At 42.7% G+C, this 16,978-nt stretch overlaps 1 protein-coding gene across 1 annotated transcript in view; it reads left to right on the top strand.

Moving 5' to 3' along the window:
- LOC145359645 (WD repeat-containing protein 72-like) overlaps positions 1 to 16,978 on the top strand; it is a 263,829-nt gene that overhangs the window by 139,819 nt on the left and 107,032 nt on the right. The window contains exon 15 of the mRNA XM_080214356.1: positions 14,522 to 15,366. Within this exon, the coding sequence (XP_080070482.1) occupies positions 14,522 to 15,366 (845 nt within the window). The remainder of the gene's footprint in view (positions 1 to 14,521; positions 15,367 to 16,978) is intronic.

Raw genomic sequence — 16,978 nt, 5'->3', positions numbered from 1 at the left:
AATGTACCCGGGAAAAATGTGCCTACCAGTTTAGGGTCGGGAGATGGCACTGACCGGGCGGGGGTCAAACAAACTGTCACACAAACAGAATTTAATTAATTGGAAAAAAAAACATCATTGTATAAGATGGAAAGCTTCAAAAGCACTGAGAAAATAAATAAATGGCAAAAAACAATTGGTTATTTCATTGCAACTGAAAGTTGCAAACTTTGCTTGGTTATGTTTGAGGGAGAAACGTTAGTTTTAGCCATTCAAAGGATGACACCATGGAAATCTACTGACAAATGTCACTGGCAGGTTAAGTATAAATTTTGCCCAGTTTTTTTTTAACCAAAGTGCATTTAATGTAGACTTGAATTATTTTGAATATGCCACTTTATAAACACACGAGGTTACAAACTGACTGGCTTTAGGGCTGTGAGTCACTCTGCAAAAGTTTTCAGCAATACAAATCTCTGCAAAATACCGCAACCCATCTAATTGACTAAAGTTTTCACTAGAAAAGATGCAGCCTGTAAAGCAAGCTGAAATGTGATATTATAGGGAGTGCAATAATGTAGATGCTTGATCTGCTGGGATTTCTACATAATGCACTTGCTTTTCTGAACTTTTGTGTATTATTGTTTCTTAGTGAGTTTGACAAAGGACCCTCAACCTCTACGATAAGAGTTCTTTTTCTTTCTGCATCCATATTTTAGTTTCTTTATACTGGCAGCCTGAGGCACAGAGCCACCAGAGAACCATCTGCCAAGAAAGGAGTAGAAGGACAGGCCAAGCGTGACATCTGGCAGTGCTGGACTCCAGATCCCCTTGAGCTCAATAGAGGTCCATCCTTATGTATTGATTAAACCAATACTTTGGGTGTCCATATGGCTTGGGGAACAAAAACCCGAGGGAAGATTGCCCTTTCCTGAGATAGAGGGTGACCTCACTTTAATGCCTGCATTCTTGTTGTGGACATCAAGGAAGTGGGGGTGGGGGGAGGGGACAGGAGGGGCTGGAGGGGAGGTGGGTGGGGAAAAAAGCCAGGTTGTAAGGAATCTAGTCATTTGCCCGGCTCATAGCACCTACCCTCTGAAACATTTAAGATTTGACAACCCATCTGAGGGTTGACAGACAAATATCAACCCCACCCCTGCTTGAACATTTATCAGTTGGTAAAACATAATTGATTACCAATGCTTATAGAGAGAGAGAGAGGAAGCTTCAGGTGGGAAAACATCCCAGTGGGGGCTATTTATCATTAACAAGTAAAGCTGCATAAACTATAGACAATTTGTATGCAATTCAAAGTGCATATCAAATGCAACTTAATAAATTTGCCATTTACTGATTCATACTGTTTTTTAGTTAATAAAAAGTTAAAGACATTTGCTAATTACAGACTGGTTACCTGTTTTATGTGACATCAATTGAGCAGCTTCTTGTGTACCAGAGCAGTATGCCATTTGGAGATTTGCACCGTTTATCTAGAATGTGCAATTAATTCATTGCCGCTGCATCTATCTATGATACCAGACAGGCGAACACTGGCTCCCGAATCACTATCACACCTTGGACTCTTATAAAATCTTGGTTACTTTTCTAAGATGTACACTTGCAACTTACACATTTAACGCAGTGTACATTCACTGAGACAAACAGATGACAAGTACAATGCCAGCAGTGAATAAATTAGCCTGGTTTTATTTGAGAATCACTAATCTGTAGCAGAAGCTCCTGTAATGATTTGTCCTCTGAAGTGCCTGTTGCAACATGTTCAGAATTGAGTGATTGGTGCAATTGTTGGTGATGTTTAGCACTATACTTAATCTTTGGGATCTTTAGAGTGCAACAGCTTACTCAATCTGCATGTCCATTCAAACCGGTCATGTGGCAGCTCAGCAAAGCCTGCCGGGCCAGGTATATGATTCATATTCTGCCTCTTTACAGGTCACAGGTCTGGGTGTCATGTTGAAAGTGCAAAGTAGTTCCGCAGATGTCTTTTGTGTTTGCGTGGATATAAACTGCAACTTCAATGTGGAAGAAAGTGGGACTCTGATTACTGCAATAGAATCAACTGTTTCTTTGAGAGTTTCTGATATCTCTGAGCCCCAAATCCAAAGTTATCCTTGTTGATTTGTTTTGAGTACTGCACAGCGCTGGCAGAAATACACACATTATATTTCATACTAATTGCATATTTAGGGTTAAAATAACCCATTTTACCAAATAATTTAATGCTTTGAGAAGCAGTTGAGTGCATAATAGCCTTTTTACAATAGCTTTGAATTGACTGGGTAGTTTTTAAGGCTGTACTGCATTACTATAAGTGAGAAGGGGTGCAGAATGTAAAGTATATCTCACCAGAGCCTTGTTACATTGCCTGGCTTAGAACCAGGCTCTGCTCTGGAGGAGAGAGCTCTCTGCTTCTGGCTAGTAAATTATAAATCTGAGAGTGCAGTCAAGAATGTCCATAATCTTAAATCATTAAAAACGGCTTTGCAGTCAGTTTATTAAGTGCCTAGAATGTCCAACTAATCACCCTGAACAGTTTTTATATTTGGCTTAAAACCAGACTGTAGTTTTATTCTATAGCCTATTGCATCTCGAGTAATGTTGAGACCCAGGAGTGATATTGTCCTGACGTTTTTGTATTGGCCTGCTTTTTATCAATCCAAATGTGGCTGATGGCTGGATACCAAGTTGATGGGTCAGTAAACACACTCCTTAATACTCCTAGGTGTATTAGTTTATTTTTACCCGTATTAAAATCATTCACTAAAATTATGTGGAGCTTAACAAATATCACTCATCTAAGTGTGCACAGAAATGTTACTTCATGACTGTGAAAATGCTCTTCCCTGTTTTACTCAAATGTGGTAATAAACCAAGTAGCGTTTTCTCTTTATTGTCACCCAGGGCTTTATATTGTCAAGCTAAGCCAACCAGTTAAATTGCCATTAACTCCACCTTGTGGAACTTGCGATGACCGGGTAAGGAGGGGGAAGCTATCTCCTCTCTGCCAAATTTGCACATTCTCCCCATCGGTTTCCTCTGGATGCTCCAGTTTCCTCCCACAGTCCAAAGATGTGCGGGTTAGGTGGATTGGCCATGCTAAATTGCCCAATATTATCAGGGAGATTAGAAAGTTAAATACATAGTTTTACAGGAATAGGGCCTGGCTAGGATTGCTGTCAGTGCAGGCTTGATGGGAAGAATGACTTCCTTCTGCATTGTGGGGATTCTATTCAACCTCCTTGGTTAGTTTATGTTTTATTCGTGGAGAATATTCCCTTTTCCATTCCGAATGCATTTAAGCTGTATGCAATAAGGAGCCAATCAAACAGGGTTTCTTGAGCAAAGGAAAGACAATTTTATTGATCAGTAAACCTGATAAAAACATGATATGAAGCATCTCACACACACACACACACACATATACACGCGCAGACACACATACATATGCACACAGACACATTTGTCTTTGAGGTGTCCGTAGGTTCTAAAGATTGCAGCTGATTGTGCTTAGCTGGTTTGTAGGATGCGTTCAGATGAGGAAGATATTGCAATTATTATGCGCCTCAGTTCACTGGTACATTTCCAGTAGAGTTGGTTTCTGGATCTGGATGACACACATTTCCAGAAGATACAGAGGATAAGTGAGCAGCCCTCAGCCTGTTTTTTCCACTGAAGATTTTCTTGACATCACTTGTGTCATTTGCAATCTCTTTTAAGTGAGTGGGAGCCTTGCCTTGAAATACTTCACCCATTGTGTATTTTTTCCAGAAAATTTCTCTGTATCTGTGGCAGCCATTGTTTCCATATCAGTACTTTACATTTTTAATGTCTCTTCTATAGAAAGCTATGAGTTCGGATGAGTGTCAGGATTATAGGAAATGTTTCTCTCTTCACATTCCCCTCTGAGGGTGATTTGTTTGTTCTTTGCCTTCACTTTAGAGTGTGGCATTACATTTTTAAACAGTTTGAACAAAGAAAAGTACAGCACAGGAACAGACCCTTCAGCCCTCCAAGCCTGTGCCAATCATTATGCCCTAACTAAATTTAAAAAAAATGTGCCGTTACTCAGTCCGTATCCTTTTATTCCCTCCCTATGTATTCAAGAGGTGGTTGGGGTGAATGGGATCAAAGGTTATGGGGAGAACGCAGGGATTAGGCTATTGAGTTGGATGATCAGCCATGATCATGATGAATGGCGGAACCAGGCTCAAAGGAGCAGGAGGAGGCCATTTGGCCCTATCTTCTATGTTCCTATGTATTCATGTACCCATCCAGGTGCCTCTTAAATGTTGCTAATGTGCCTGCTTCCACCACCTCCTCTGGCAGCGCGTTCCAGGCACCCACCACTCTCTGTGTGAACAAGTTCCCCCACACATTTCCCCTCGCGTCTCTGTCTCAGTTCAGATTGCAAAATTTTCAGTCAGATGAAAGTTTAGAAAAAATGAGGAGCTTGGCCTCATGACAAACTTTATAAATGCCACTTAAATACTTAAGTGAATTCTGTCTCTTGGATAGCACTAATCTTTTAACTGAATTATCTCCTCAAAGAGCTCCAGATCTGTGAAAGATAAACAACTGCTGTGTTCTTCAAATAAATGTTGAAGTGATTAAGCCTCTGCGTGGTACTGGTATTAGAGTAACTGGTCTTTTTTTTTGTTCATTATCCTTCAGACCTGAAGTGTATCTCTGAATTTGCAGAGCTCCTAAAATATTAACCAAGTCCTTTTCCATTTATTTGCATGAGAAGCTGAGGTAATAGATCATCTCAAACATAATTCCTAATGTTTCATAAAACGGTGTAAAATATTTGAAATTTTATTTCTCCGGCGTATCCTTATTTGATTTCAAAATTGGTACAGATGAACAAGGGCATTTGGCCCATCTTGCTTTATCCATCGAGAAGAAGTCTACAGTTTCACCATCACTATGACCATGAGTGAAGCTTTTGCTTCCCTACCCAGGAGTTCATTCCATATATTTATCACTGTTCATATGAAGAACCTCCTGACGTTGTCTTTGAATGGTTTGGAGCTGTGTCCTTGTCCTTCCAACATGGTTCAGTTCATGATACTCTGAAGCTACCTTTCCTAGGCCATTGGTTGGAGTTGGGTGCGGGGAGAGGGAGAGTTTCTGCCCTCATTTTCAGTGGGCAGGGATGACAGCAGGGGCGGAGAATTGAAGGGAGTTCTAAAATGGCTTTTGCACTGCCAGGATTTCCCTGCCTGACTATCCCCACCAGTGGCAAAACAGGGTTTCTGCCCCCACCAGTGATGTAATGGGGTTTCTGCCCCCACCAGGTAACGGGGTTCCCGATCGCATCATGCAATGATGAGAACCCCGTTCGAATTCATTCACATGTAATTCGTGGGTCTCCCCGCTGGAAAACCTCCCTCATGAGAAAGTGATTTCTTGAAAGTTATGCCACCAGGGCTCCTGACAAGTTTTAACAAATGGAGAACTGATGAAGAGTATCCACCAGGGTGGGGGAGGGAGGGGCACAGGTAAATAGAGCCCCCAGATGGGAAAGGGTCAAGTCAAGGGACACTACTGGGGGTGCGAGGTTCCATTGGGGATGTTCGGGGTTTCCCTGGAGAGGGGGTCCCATGTCCATGGAGGGGTGGGTCCCATATCTGGGGTGAGGGAGAGGTTCTGTGTCCATGGAGTGGAATTCTTTTTTTCTCAGTTCAGAAATGGGCACTGTCTGCCCTCCCCCAGCATGACACCATGGGATCCATTGGACAAAGTTTCCTCATAGTTTCCATCAAGCTTTCTGATTCTAGAAATGATTCTTGTCGTTCATCTTGGAAACCATCCCGCAATGGAAATCTCCCTTGTGTCTCAATTGACCAGTTTGTTTAAGTTTATTTATTAGTGTCGCAAGTAGGATTACATTAACAATGCAATGAAGTTGCTGTGAAAATCCCCTGGTCACCATGCTCCGGCACCTGTTCTGGTACACTGAGGGAGGATTTAGCATGGCCAACATACCTAACCAACACATCCTTTAGACTGTGGGAAGAAATTGGAGCACCTGGAGGAAACCCGTGCAGACACGAGGAGAATGTGCAGACTCCACACAGACAGTGACCCAAGCCAGGAATTGAACCCGGGTTCATGTCACTGAGGCAGCAGCCTAATCACTGTGCTACCAAGCTTCAAGCTACTGAATCATGTTGTTTCATTAACTGGAAATAGCAGGAATCCTGCATTCCCTGCAATGTCCCTTTCAGTACTTTTCAGATGCTGACTTAATTCTTAACAATTGCAATTTGCTTCGTACATTTCAGAGAGCGATGTATCCACTCGCTGAGGGTATAAGGAACCCATGCCATTTTAAGATGAAATTGTACCCAATCATGCAGAATTTTGTCAAATGTCTTTTTTGGAAAGACATTTTTGGATATATATTGTTACGTACATTTATACTGCTTTTCATAGTTACCCCCTTAAACCTGAGCAAAATGTTCCTGATACGGTCAGGGTTCCATTCTGCTCCCAGTAAATTGAGGGTGGGTTGAAGTTCCAAGTGCCTTGCCCTGATGAGGTGGGTGAAAAATGGATTCAGGGTCGGTATTCTTAAGTAGACTTCTTTTGGGCTTGAGGTGGATGGGTGTTATGAACGGACACATTACATCAGTAACCCTCTAGCTCATATTGGCAAGTACATCCAGAAAGATGAACTTGCATTTCATGCGACACGGTGGAGCACAATGGTTAGCACTGCTGTCTCACAATGCCAGGGTTCTAGGTTTGATTCCTTGCTTGGATCACTGTCTGTGTGGAGTTTGCACATCACCACGTGTCTACACGGGTTTCCTCCGAGTGCTCCTGTTTCCTACCACGTTGTAAAAGACGTGCTGGTTAGGTGCATTGACTCGAACAAGTGCCAGAGTGTGGCGACTAAGGGAATTTCACAGTAACTTCATTGCAGTGTTAATGTTCCTTGTGACTAACAAATAAACCTTACTTTTACTTTACATTTATATACAGCCTTTCATTACCATCATCCCTCCCAAAGCGATATAGAACTTTTGAATTGTAGTCACTAATTAGACTAATGAAACAGTGGCCAATTTTTACACTGCAGGCTCCAACACACAGCTTTGTCATAATGATGGGGTAACCTATCTCTTGATGTTGACTGGGGGACAAATGCTGGTCACCACACTATGTTTAACTCACTTGCTCATCTTTGAAATAGTGCCTTTTTTTTAATGTCCGCGTCTCAGTTTAAAGTCTCATTCAAAAGATGGCACCTCAGACAAAGCAACATTCCTTCAGTACTGCTCTGGCATTTAAGCCTTGACTTTTATGCTCAAGGTGGTGGGAGAGGTGGAGAGCAGTTAATAAAGCATATAATATTCTGGGCTTTATTAATAGCAGCAGAGAGTACAAGAGCAAAGAGGTTATATCTAACTTACCCAAGACACTCATTAGACCTCAGCTGGAATATCGTGTACAGCTGTGGGTGCCACACTATAGGGAGGATGTGGACACATTGGAGAGACTGCAGAAGAGGCTGACAAGAATGGTTCCAGGGATGAGAAACTTCCATTAAGAGTATAGCATTGACATTAGCCGGGAGTCTTTGCAATCTGTCGTTACTGATATCAGCTGCACACTTGTTTCCTGGTGACAGAAAAATGTAGCATGTTGGGCATTATACGCAATGACCCTTAACATCTGGAATAAAAGCAAGGGCAGGGAAGTATGATGGCGTCAGCAGTGTATTGTTCATTGTGCCCAGCTACCTGGGATTGAATCATCAATAGTGCCTTGGTACTGTAACTCGGTTACAGCATATATGGTGCTTCCTTTTTATACTGGTGCATTCCGATCCACAAATGGAGATGTCCATGGTGTTATTCACTGCCTACAGAGGTATTAGGAAGGGGAGTGCTTTATTCAGGAGAGCCAATGATTCCACCGCTTTATCAACTGGCCAAAGTGAATGTGTGTATGGACAATATATTTACATTTTATTGCTGCTTTGCGCAGACACACTGGATGATTGTAGCCATGTAGTATTCATACTTCTGTTCATAATGATGAGTCCTCCATGAATAGCAAGGGATTCTATATTTAGCCCTTGCCAGTAACACCTATTCAATAGCAAGAGACTGAGTTAGAGCACTGATCAAATAATGTCCATTGCAACCAGCAGGAATATTATTGAGCATGCTAGTGGCATCTTGAAGCAGTGCTTCAGATGCTTGAATAGATTGGAGGCCCCTTGCACTACACATCCACTGCTCCCAAGATTCTCATTATTGTGGCTGCATCTTCTACAGAGTTACCATTACAATGGGGGTCTAAGAGTTGAGTAGGGGGAATGAAAGGACAGAATCAAAGCCGGAAGAGGATGCTGAAATTGACAATATAAAAGCTTCACTTCAGCCTGGAACACTAACATAGCAGATTCTCAAGTGACATACATTTCACTAGGCGCTCGAGCTGTCCTCACCTTTTTGCACCCTGCACCACCCATTCATCAGTAACATGTTTCTCTATCACTCTCAATTCCCACTTATCTTCTCCAAAATGGACAAATCAAGTATACACAGATTACTGGATAAATTGATTTAAATATTAATAATGCTGCTGTCTTAGAGTGGCACAGTGATTAGCACTGCTGCCCCACAGTGCCAGAAACCCAGGTTCAATTCCCAGCTTGGGTTACTGTCTATGCAGACTTCCCCACATGTCTGCATGTTTTTCCTCCGGGTGCTCCAGTTTCCTCCCACAGATCAAAAGACATGCTGGTTAGGTGCATTGGCCATGCTAAATTCTCCTTCAGTGTACTCGAACAGATGCCAGAGTGTGGCGACTAGGGGATTTTCACAGTAACTTCATTGCAGTGTTAATGTAAGTCTACTTGTGACACTAATAAATAAACTTTATGGTGTTTTGGTATCTGGGTAACATCAGTGCAAGATATCTCATGTGGCACTCCAGCTTTTTCCCCTGAAAGCTCAGGAAACTGCAGTCATTGGACAAATGAAGTGAAATATTTTAATCTTCCTCACGTATAGCACAGGTGAACTGTATATTGCTGTCATTGGTATAATAGAATATAAATTGTAATATGTAGGCTCATAGCCCACATCTTCATTGGATGACGGTGGCATAGTGGTCATGTCACTTGACTAGTAATTCGAAGGGCTAGGCTAATGTACTGGAGGACATGGGTTCAAATTGCACCATGGCAACCGGATGGAATCTGAATTCAAGTAATAATCCCGACTCAATAGTCTCAGTAATAGCCGTCATGAAACTACTGTAAAAATCTATCCCTTCAGGGAAAGAAATCTGCAATTCTTAACTGTTCTGGCCTACATATGTCTCCAGAACCCACAGAGATGTGGTCAATCCTTAACTGCCCTCTGAATAGGTGTGGCAAGCTACTCAGTTCAAGGGTAACTAGGGATGGAAAACAAATGATGCCCAAGTCCTGTGAAAGAAAAATAACATAGATAAAAAGAAGTTGCTGAAATCAATAATCTGATATATTTTTACATTTACATTTACCTTTGTAGTGATGGACATTCATTTAGGTGGATGTGAAGAGAAAAACAGTTAAGCTAATGAGGTACATGCTGCATTAGTGGGTGGCAGTGATGTAATGGTATTGTCACTGGACGAATAATCCAGAGACCCAGAGAGGTAATGCTCTGGGGACCCAGGTTCGAACCCCACCATAGCAGATGGTGAAATTTGAATTGAAGAAAAATATGGAATAAAAAGTCTAATGATGACCATGAAACCATTGATGATTGTAACCAATTGACTCTTAAAGGTGCTTGGCGATGTTTTCAATAAATGCTGGCCTAGCCACTGCCACCCAAATCCCACAAAAGAATAAAACAAATGGGTAATTTAACTTTCCAGATCAAACACACTTCATGTTCATCTCAGGAAACTGTGGAACTCGGGTGAAGGAGAAATGTGGTTTAGTTCTTTTCTGTCCAGCTCTAAGCAACATAAACCATTTCGGGGCAGAGAGGAAATCTGAAGATATTACCAATTCTTTAAACACCAAGAATGAACAAGTGATTGGCATTTAGATTCTGGATGTCTCTTTTCAAATTATATTGAGTTGTCAAGCCTCTGAGGAAGAAGATTCTACCATTACGCCACGATATTCCTTTCTACTTCTGAGGAGGGAAAAAAAGACAATCCCATTTCTTCCTACCATTTTGATTTGGCTCATCCTCCTAGCTTAGAAATATTGGAGAGGGGAGAGTGAAGTGGCAGCTTCCAGCAGCTCCTGAACAATTATCACCAATATCACTCCGCATTGATGGATAGGTAGGATGTATAAATCAGTTGGTGCTCTACCAATTCCTTCCCCTTTTCCCTTCCCCCCTCCCCTTTTATATGGAAAATTTTGTGACTTCCATGCCAATGTTTGCCGGTTGTAATCTGACAGACTCCATCCAGATGAGGTGAGCAACTTTGAGTGACAAATAGCCTTGGGGTTTGACCTCGTGACCTTTAAATTGGAAATTGAGCAGATGAACCATCAGAGGTCAATATATTTTTTTTCCCCTGGCTTGCATTATAATAGCCTCTCCTCAAATATTCTCCCGACCATTTCAAAAGTCAAGCATGTATTTTCAACATTCTGTTGTGCTTTACAAAGGGCTAAAATGCCTTTTTTTTTAATTAACGGAAAAGCAATGTTCTGTTTTCAACGGACTTGACTGCTGGATCAGTGAATGATACAATCCGATCTTGAAAGAAACGCAAATTAAAATCTGTTTTAATTATTGACCAGTTGAGCAATAAAATCTGTTGCGAAATGTTTTGAAGAATGACGTTAAAATAAAAATTTCAGGAATTGACGGCGCTGAGCGTAAAGAATTTGACATTCTGCCAAAGGCAAGCCATGGGCATCAATATTTAGCTGTGATAATGAACTGCCAAACTGCATAATCAAGGTAAACTTTTCTTTCTAACGAGCACGGTGTGATCTAAAGTGCAAAATGTTTATGCAGTTGTTAGGTACGCCCTGTTAACTTGGGCTTTCCAACAAGTCTTTTGCCGGCCACCAGTCCACGAGCGACTTTGTTGGCCAAAATAAGGCAGTGCTTAATTATAATCTGAGCTCAGTTTAAAGGTTTTTTACAAGCAATGGCTCGCACGAGCTCAGCAGAGCAGGAAGCTGCTGGCTATTGTCTGAGCATCGCTACAGGGAAGGTGAGCGCATATGTTGAAAAGCTGATGCGGAGCTTACAGCCAGAGCAGCATCTGTGCTGATTGTTAGCTTCCCGCGTGTGATCACAGTGAGGATAAGCCTGGCTGAAGAAATTCAAACCAATTTATGAAAAATAATTAGAACTTGTCTTAGAGCGCAAATGACTTGGGCATTAAAAACACTCAAGTATTAATGTGTTTATATGACATTCCTATATCTGCTGCATTAACTTAAGCATCACCCCATTATCTTAACCAGTTACACTTCAGTTGAAATAACAGACAGATAATAACTGATGAACGTGCCTAGGGTTCCTTTGTAATGTTTCGCTAATAGTCCTTTCCACCTGTCTTCCTTTACCGGCTTTTCTCTCTTCCCTCATTTTTGTGCACCCTCTCCAACGTTTGACTTCTTGCCCAGGCACAATTCTACAGGGTATCTTGCCCAAGTGGCTGTTATTAACCCTTGACATTGAGTGTTTGCATATCACCCCACTGTGAGAAATATCAGAGCTTAAACTCATCTTGTCCTCATGCCACATCCACAAGCGTTCATTTGAAGCAGTGATGGTTAGGTAGCGATTGGGAACAGGAGCACTGGCTGATTATTAAATGTTTTTCAATCCTCACTAATGCAAACCTGTGGCTGAAATTAGTTAATTTCATGCGGATCATAAAACGGTTCTATCAAGGGGGGGGGGGCGGGCACTTCATTTGTTTTAAATTTCTTTCACAAACCATTAAGGTAACTCTGCATGCCTTGTAACCACGTATCATGCCATTGTTTTCCTCCATCTTTTTTCTATTTATGCCTTAGTATTTACTTGTAAACATTTTGGTGGGGTGGCACAGTGGTTAGCACTGCTGCCTCACACCGCCAAGGACCCATGTTTGATTCCTGGCTTGGGCCATCATCTATGCAGAGTCTGCATGTTCTCCCCATGTCTGCGTGGGTTTCCTCCGGGTTTCCTCCCACAATGACATGCTGGTTAGGTGTATTGGCTATGTTAAATTCTCCTTCAGTGTACCCGAACAGGCACTGGAGTGTGGCAACTAGGGAATTTTCATAGTAATGAAATGTATTTATTAGTCACAAGTAGGCTTACATTAACACTGCATTGAAGTTATTGTGAAAATCCCCTAATCGCCACACTCCAGTGCCTGATCGGGTACACTGAGGAAGAATTTAGCATGGACAATACACCTATGTCATTTGGACTGTGGGAGGAAACCGGAGCATCCAGAGGAAACCCAGGCAGACACATAGAACATAGAACACTACAGCACAAACAGGCCCTTCGGCCCACGAGTTGCGCCGATCACATCAACACCTACCAATCTATAGACCTATCTATAACCCCCAATCCCATTAAACCTCATATACTCATCCAGAAGTCTTTTAAAAGACCCCAGCGAGTTCGCCTCCACCACCACTGACGGCAGCCAATTCCATTCACTCACCACCCTCTGAGTGAAAAACTTACCCCTAACATCACTTCTGTACTTCTCTGCCCGCACCTTAAATCTGTGTCCTCTCGTAGCGACCATTTCAACCCGGGGAAATAGCGTCTGAGAATCCACCCTATCTATTCCTCTCAACTTCTATCAGGTCGCCTCTCAACCTTCGTCTCTCCAGGGAAAAGAGTCCCAGCTCACTCAACCTAACTTCATAAGGCATGCCTCCCAGTCCAGGCAACATCCTTGTAAATCTCCTCTGTACCCTTTCAATAGCTTCTATGTCTTTCCTATAGTGAGGCGACCAGAACCGCGCACAGTACTCCAAATGAGGCCTGACAAGGGTCTTATAAAGTTGCAGCATTACCTCCCGACTCCTAAACTCAATCCCTCGATTAATGAAGGCCAGTACACCATACGCCTTCTTGACCACCTCCTCCACCTGCGAGGCCGATTTAAGAGTCCTGTGGACCCGGACCCCAAGATCCCTCTGCTCTTCAACACTACTAAGACTCCTGCCCTTGATAGTGTACTCGTTCATCCCGTTGGTTCTGCCAAAATGGACGACTACACATTTATCCGCGTTGAAGTCCATCTGCCACTTCTCCGCCCAGTCCTGCATCCTATTTATGTCCTGCTGCAACTTTTGACATCCTTCCAGACCATCCACAACACCACCGACCTTCGTGTCATCAGCGAACTTACTTACCCATCCCTCCACTTCCTCATCCAGGTCATTTATGAAAATGACAAACAGCAAGGGTCCTAGAACAGATCCCTGGGGCACTCCACTGGTGACTGACCTCCATTCAGAAAAAGATCCATCCACAACCACTCTCTGCCTTCTGCAGGCAAGCCAGTTCTGGATCCACAAGGCCAAAGGCCCTTGGATCCCATGCCCTCTCACCTTCTCAAGAAGTCTTGCATGAGGGACCTTATCAAACGCCTTGCTGAAGTCCATGTACACCACGTCCACGGCACTTCCTTCGTCAATGTGTTCAGTCACATTATCGAAGAACTCAACTTGGCTCGTAAGGCACGACCTGCCTTTGACAAATCCATGCTGACTATTCCTGATCATGTCAAACCTCTCCAAATGCTTGTAAATCTTGTCCCTCAGAAGCCTCTCCATCAGCTTACCAACCACTGAGGTCAGACTCACCGGTCGGTAATTTCCCGGGCTATCTCTGTTCCCTTTCTTGAAAATAGGAACTACATCCGCAATCCTCCAATCTTCCGGAACCTCTCCCGTCTCCATTGACGACGCAAAGATCATCGCCAGGGGCTCTGCAATCACTTCCCTCGCCTCCCACAGTATCCTGGGGTACATCCCATCTGGTCCCGGCGACTTATCTATCTTGATAGAATTCAAAAGTTCTAACACATCCTCCTCCTTAATATCCACATACTCAATCTTTTCCATCTGCTGCAAATCCGTAGCAGAATCTCCCAGATCAGCTTCCACCGTGAATACTGAGGCAAAGTACTCATTAAGCACCTCTGTCATTTCTTCTGGTTCCACACAGACCTTTCCCCCTTCACCTTTTATAGGTCCTATCCCTTCTCTTCTCATCCTTTTACCTTTCACATATTTATAGAAGGCCTTGGGATTCTCCTTAATCTTACCTGCCAAGGTCTTCTCATGACCCCTTCTGGCTCTCCTAATTTCCCTTTTAAGCACGGGAAGAATGTCCATACAGACAGTAACCCGAGGCCGGGAATCGAACTCAGGTCCCTGGCTCTGTGAGGCAGCAGTGCTAACCACTGTGCCACCTTGCCCCTCTGCAGAATTAACGTAAGGCTACTTGCGACACAAATAAATAAAATTTTAAAAAACCAATAGTCATCATTTTTTGCTTTTAAATTGCAGTCTGCATTTCCAGAACTGACCTTGCAGCCGTTCACCGTGCTGCCTGTGAAAACAAAATGGAGTGATGGCACAATCCACATTTTACTGTTCGACATCAGCGCCATTTGTGATCAGCTCCTCTCGTATCAAGAGAAAGAGCCCAAATCACAAAATATTGTCCAAAGTCATGAGACGTTGAAGAGACTAACCAATATTGAGGGGAAGAAACCACCAATGTCCTTAAAAAGAAACAAGACAACAGCATCCCCGTGTCAGGCAAATGGTTCGGTGAAAGATTTAGTCCGTGAACATCTGTTTTACAGTGAGACTAATACAAGTGGACTTGCGAGGGAAGGTGCCGGAATTAGCAAACAAAAAACTAAACCCAAGGGCACTAAGCGGATTGCAACATCAGCAGCGAAGAAAATGGATGTTAATATGGCCAGAGACACAGCAAAGTTGCTAATTTCCTGCCTCTTTCCCTGGGGTGTGGATAGAGATCTGGATGAACTCTGCATGAAGCATCTGGGCATGTTTGAGCCTCGCTGTCCAGTGTCCTTTGGCCTTTTGTCACAGGATGATTACTTGTCCCTCCTTTTGCCGGGATGGTACCAAGTCAATCGGGACATGACGAAGGACTGTGTATTCTGCAGCAAGGTTTCGAATAAAGTTGTGGAACTCGCAAAGCAAGTCTCAAATGTTACCCAAGCTTACCCTGCCTCTCTGGAGGAGGCCCTGAATGATGAAGCAGATGGACACTTTCAGGCAGAAATGACATCCTATTTGCTATCTGTCATCTTGTTAGTCAACATACAGATGAGAGTGCCTTTTCTGTCCAAAGGAAATGAAACACATTATACAATGAGGTAAGAACAATAGAGTTAACTGCTCTAATACAACAGAAATGTGATTAAATCTTAGCCCTTGACATTTTTGGTGTAGAATATTTACTGTAAACCTGCTAATAGAAGAAACCTTGGTTAGAAAATATTTTGAATTGCCCCTTGCTCATTCTTTTGGAATTTGATCATTACTGTTATGAATATCAATAGTGCCTTAATTCCATAGAATCCCTACTGTACAAAGGCCATTCAGCCCATTGAGTCTGCACCGACCACAATCCCACCCAGGCCCTACCCCCATATCCCTACATATTTTACCCACTAGTCCCTCTAGCCTCCGGACACTAAGGGGCAATTTAAGCATGGCCAATCAACCTAACCCGCACGTCTTTGGACTGTGCGAGGAAACCAGAGCACCTGGAGGAAACCCATGCAGACACGAGGAGAATGTGCAAACTCCACACAGACAGTGACCCAAGCCAGGAATCGAACCCAGGTCCCTGGAGCTGTGAAGCAGCAGTGCTAACCACTGTGCTACCATGCTGCCCCAAAAATAAACTTTAAAATGAGGGCCAATTCAGCATGGCCAATGCACCTAACTGAAATGTCTTTCAAACTGTGGGAGGAAACCCATGCAGACACAGGGAGAACATGCAGACTCTACACACTCAGAGACCCAAGCTGGGAACTGAACCCGACACTGTGACGCTGTGAGGCAGCAGCGCTAATAACTGTGCCACCATGCCACTTAATGGAGATTCCCCTTGGAAAATATCTTTCCCAGTGAATAGAACATACTGACTGTTAATAAGTTCCTTTTCTATTTCCTTAAAATAGAAGAATGCACCATAGTTTCAATAAATGTCATTTTATATTCAATTTTTGTGTCTTTAAGGTTAGTCTGCAGTTTCTTATCAGTAAAATTACTCAAAGTCTTTCTGATATTCAAAAAGATCAGAGAACCTCCATCCAACTTCTTGGATTTTTACAATTTTTCTTTCAAATGTTCATAATACATAAATAGAATTTCTGACAATGTGTTGCATGACTTAATGTATGAAATTTTAATGAATGTAACAATCATTCGATAACAGCATGGTTAAAATTGGAACGTTCTTAATGGGTTTGCTAAAATTGAAACTACTTTGAAAACGCAGTTGGCTTTCCTAAAATGTAGGCCGCAAAATTCCTATCCCGCCCTCAGCAGGCAAAACAGAAAATTCGGTGACCCATTTAAAGGTTCGTTGAGTTTGGATGAAACTTTCCAGTTTTGGGGTGTGTCCATCTTAAAAATCCCGCCCATAATTCTATAAGTACTTTATAATTACCATAAAAGGTTCCCATATCCTGCAGTTTCAGCAGGGAGCCACACTAAATAGGAGAATAGATTCTTGAAGGTGCATACCAGTGTTACTCCCCTAACTCCCTCCTACACTCTCTTCATGGGGGAGTGGGGAGTCATGGGATTGTGGAACTAAGTCTTCAGATTGAGCTTTGTAGGGTTCAGAAGACACTGCTTAAATCCTGGGATGATAATGGTTGGAAATTATTGTTGTGTGTGTCCACATTTTTTCAGTCCACCACAAAGATGAGTATGGGGAGTCAAGAACAAGTATAACCTTAAGGTGAAGGGGTA

This window comes from Carcharhinus amblyrhynchos, chromosome 28, assembly GCF_965287045.1.
Source record: "Carcharhinus amblyrhynchos chromosome 28, sCarAmb.v2.hapA, whole genome shotgun sequence".
Lineage (NCBI taxonomy): Eukaryota > Metazoa > Chordata > Chondrichthyes > Carcharhiniformes > Carcharhinidae > Carcharhinus > Carcharhinus amblyrhynchos.
Note: the sequence above shows the minus strand (reverse complement) of the source record. Positions and strands in the feature narration are given on the sequence as shown.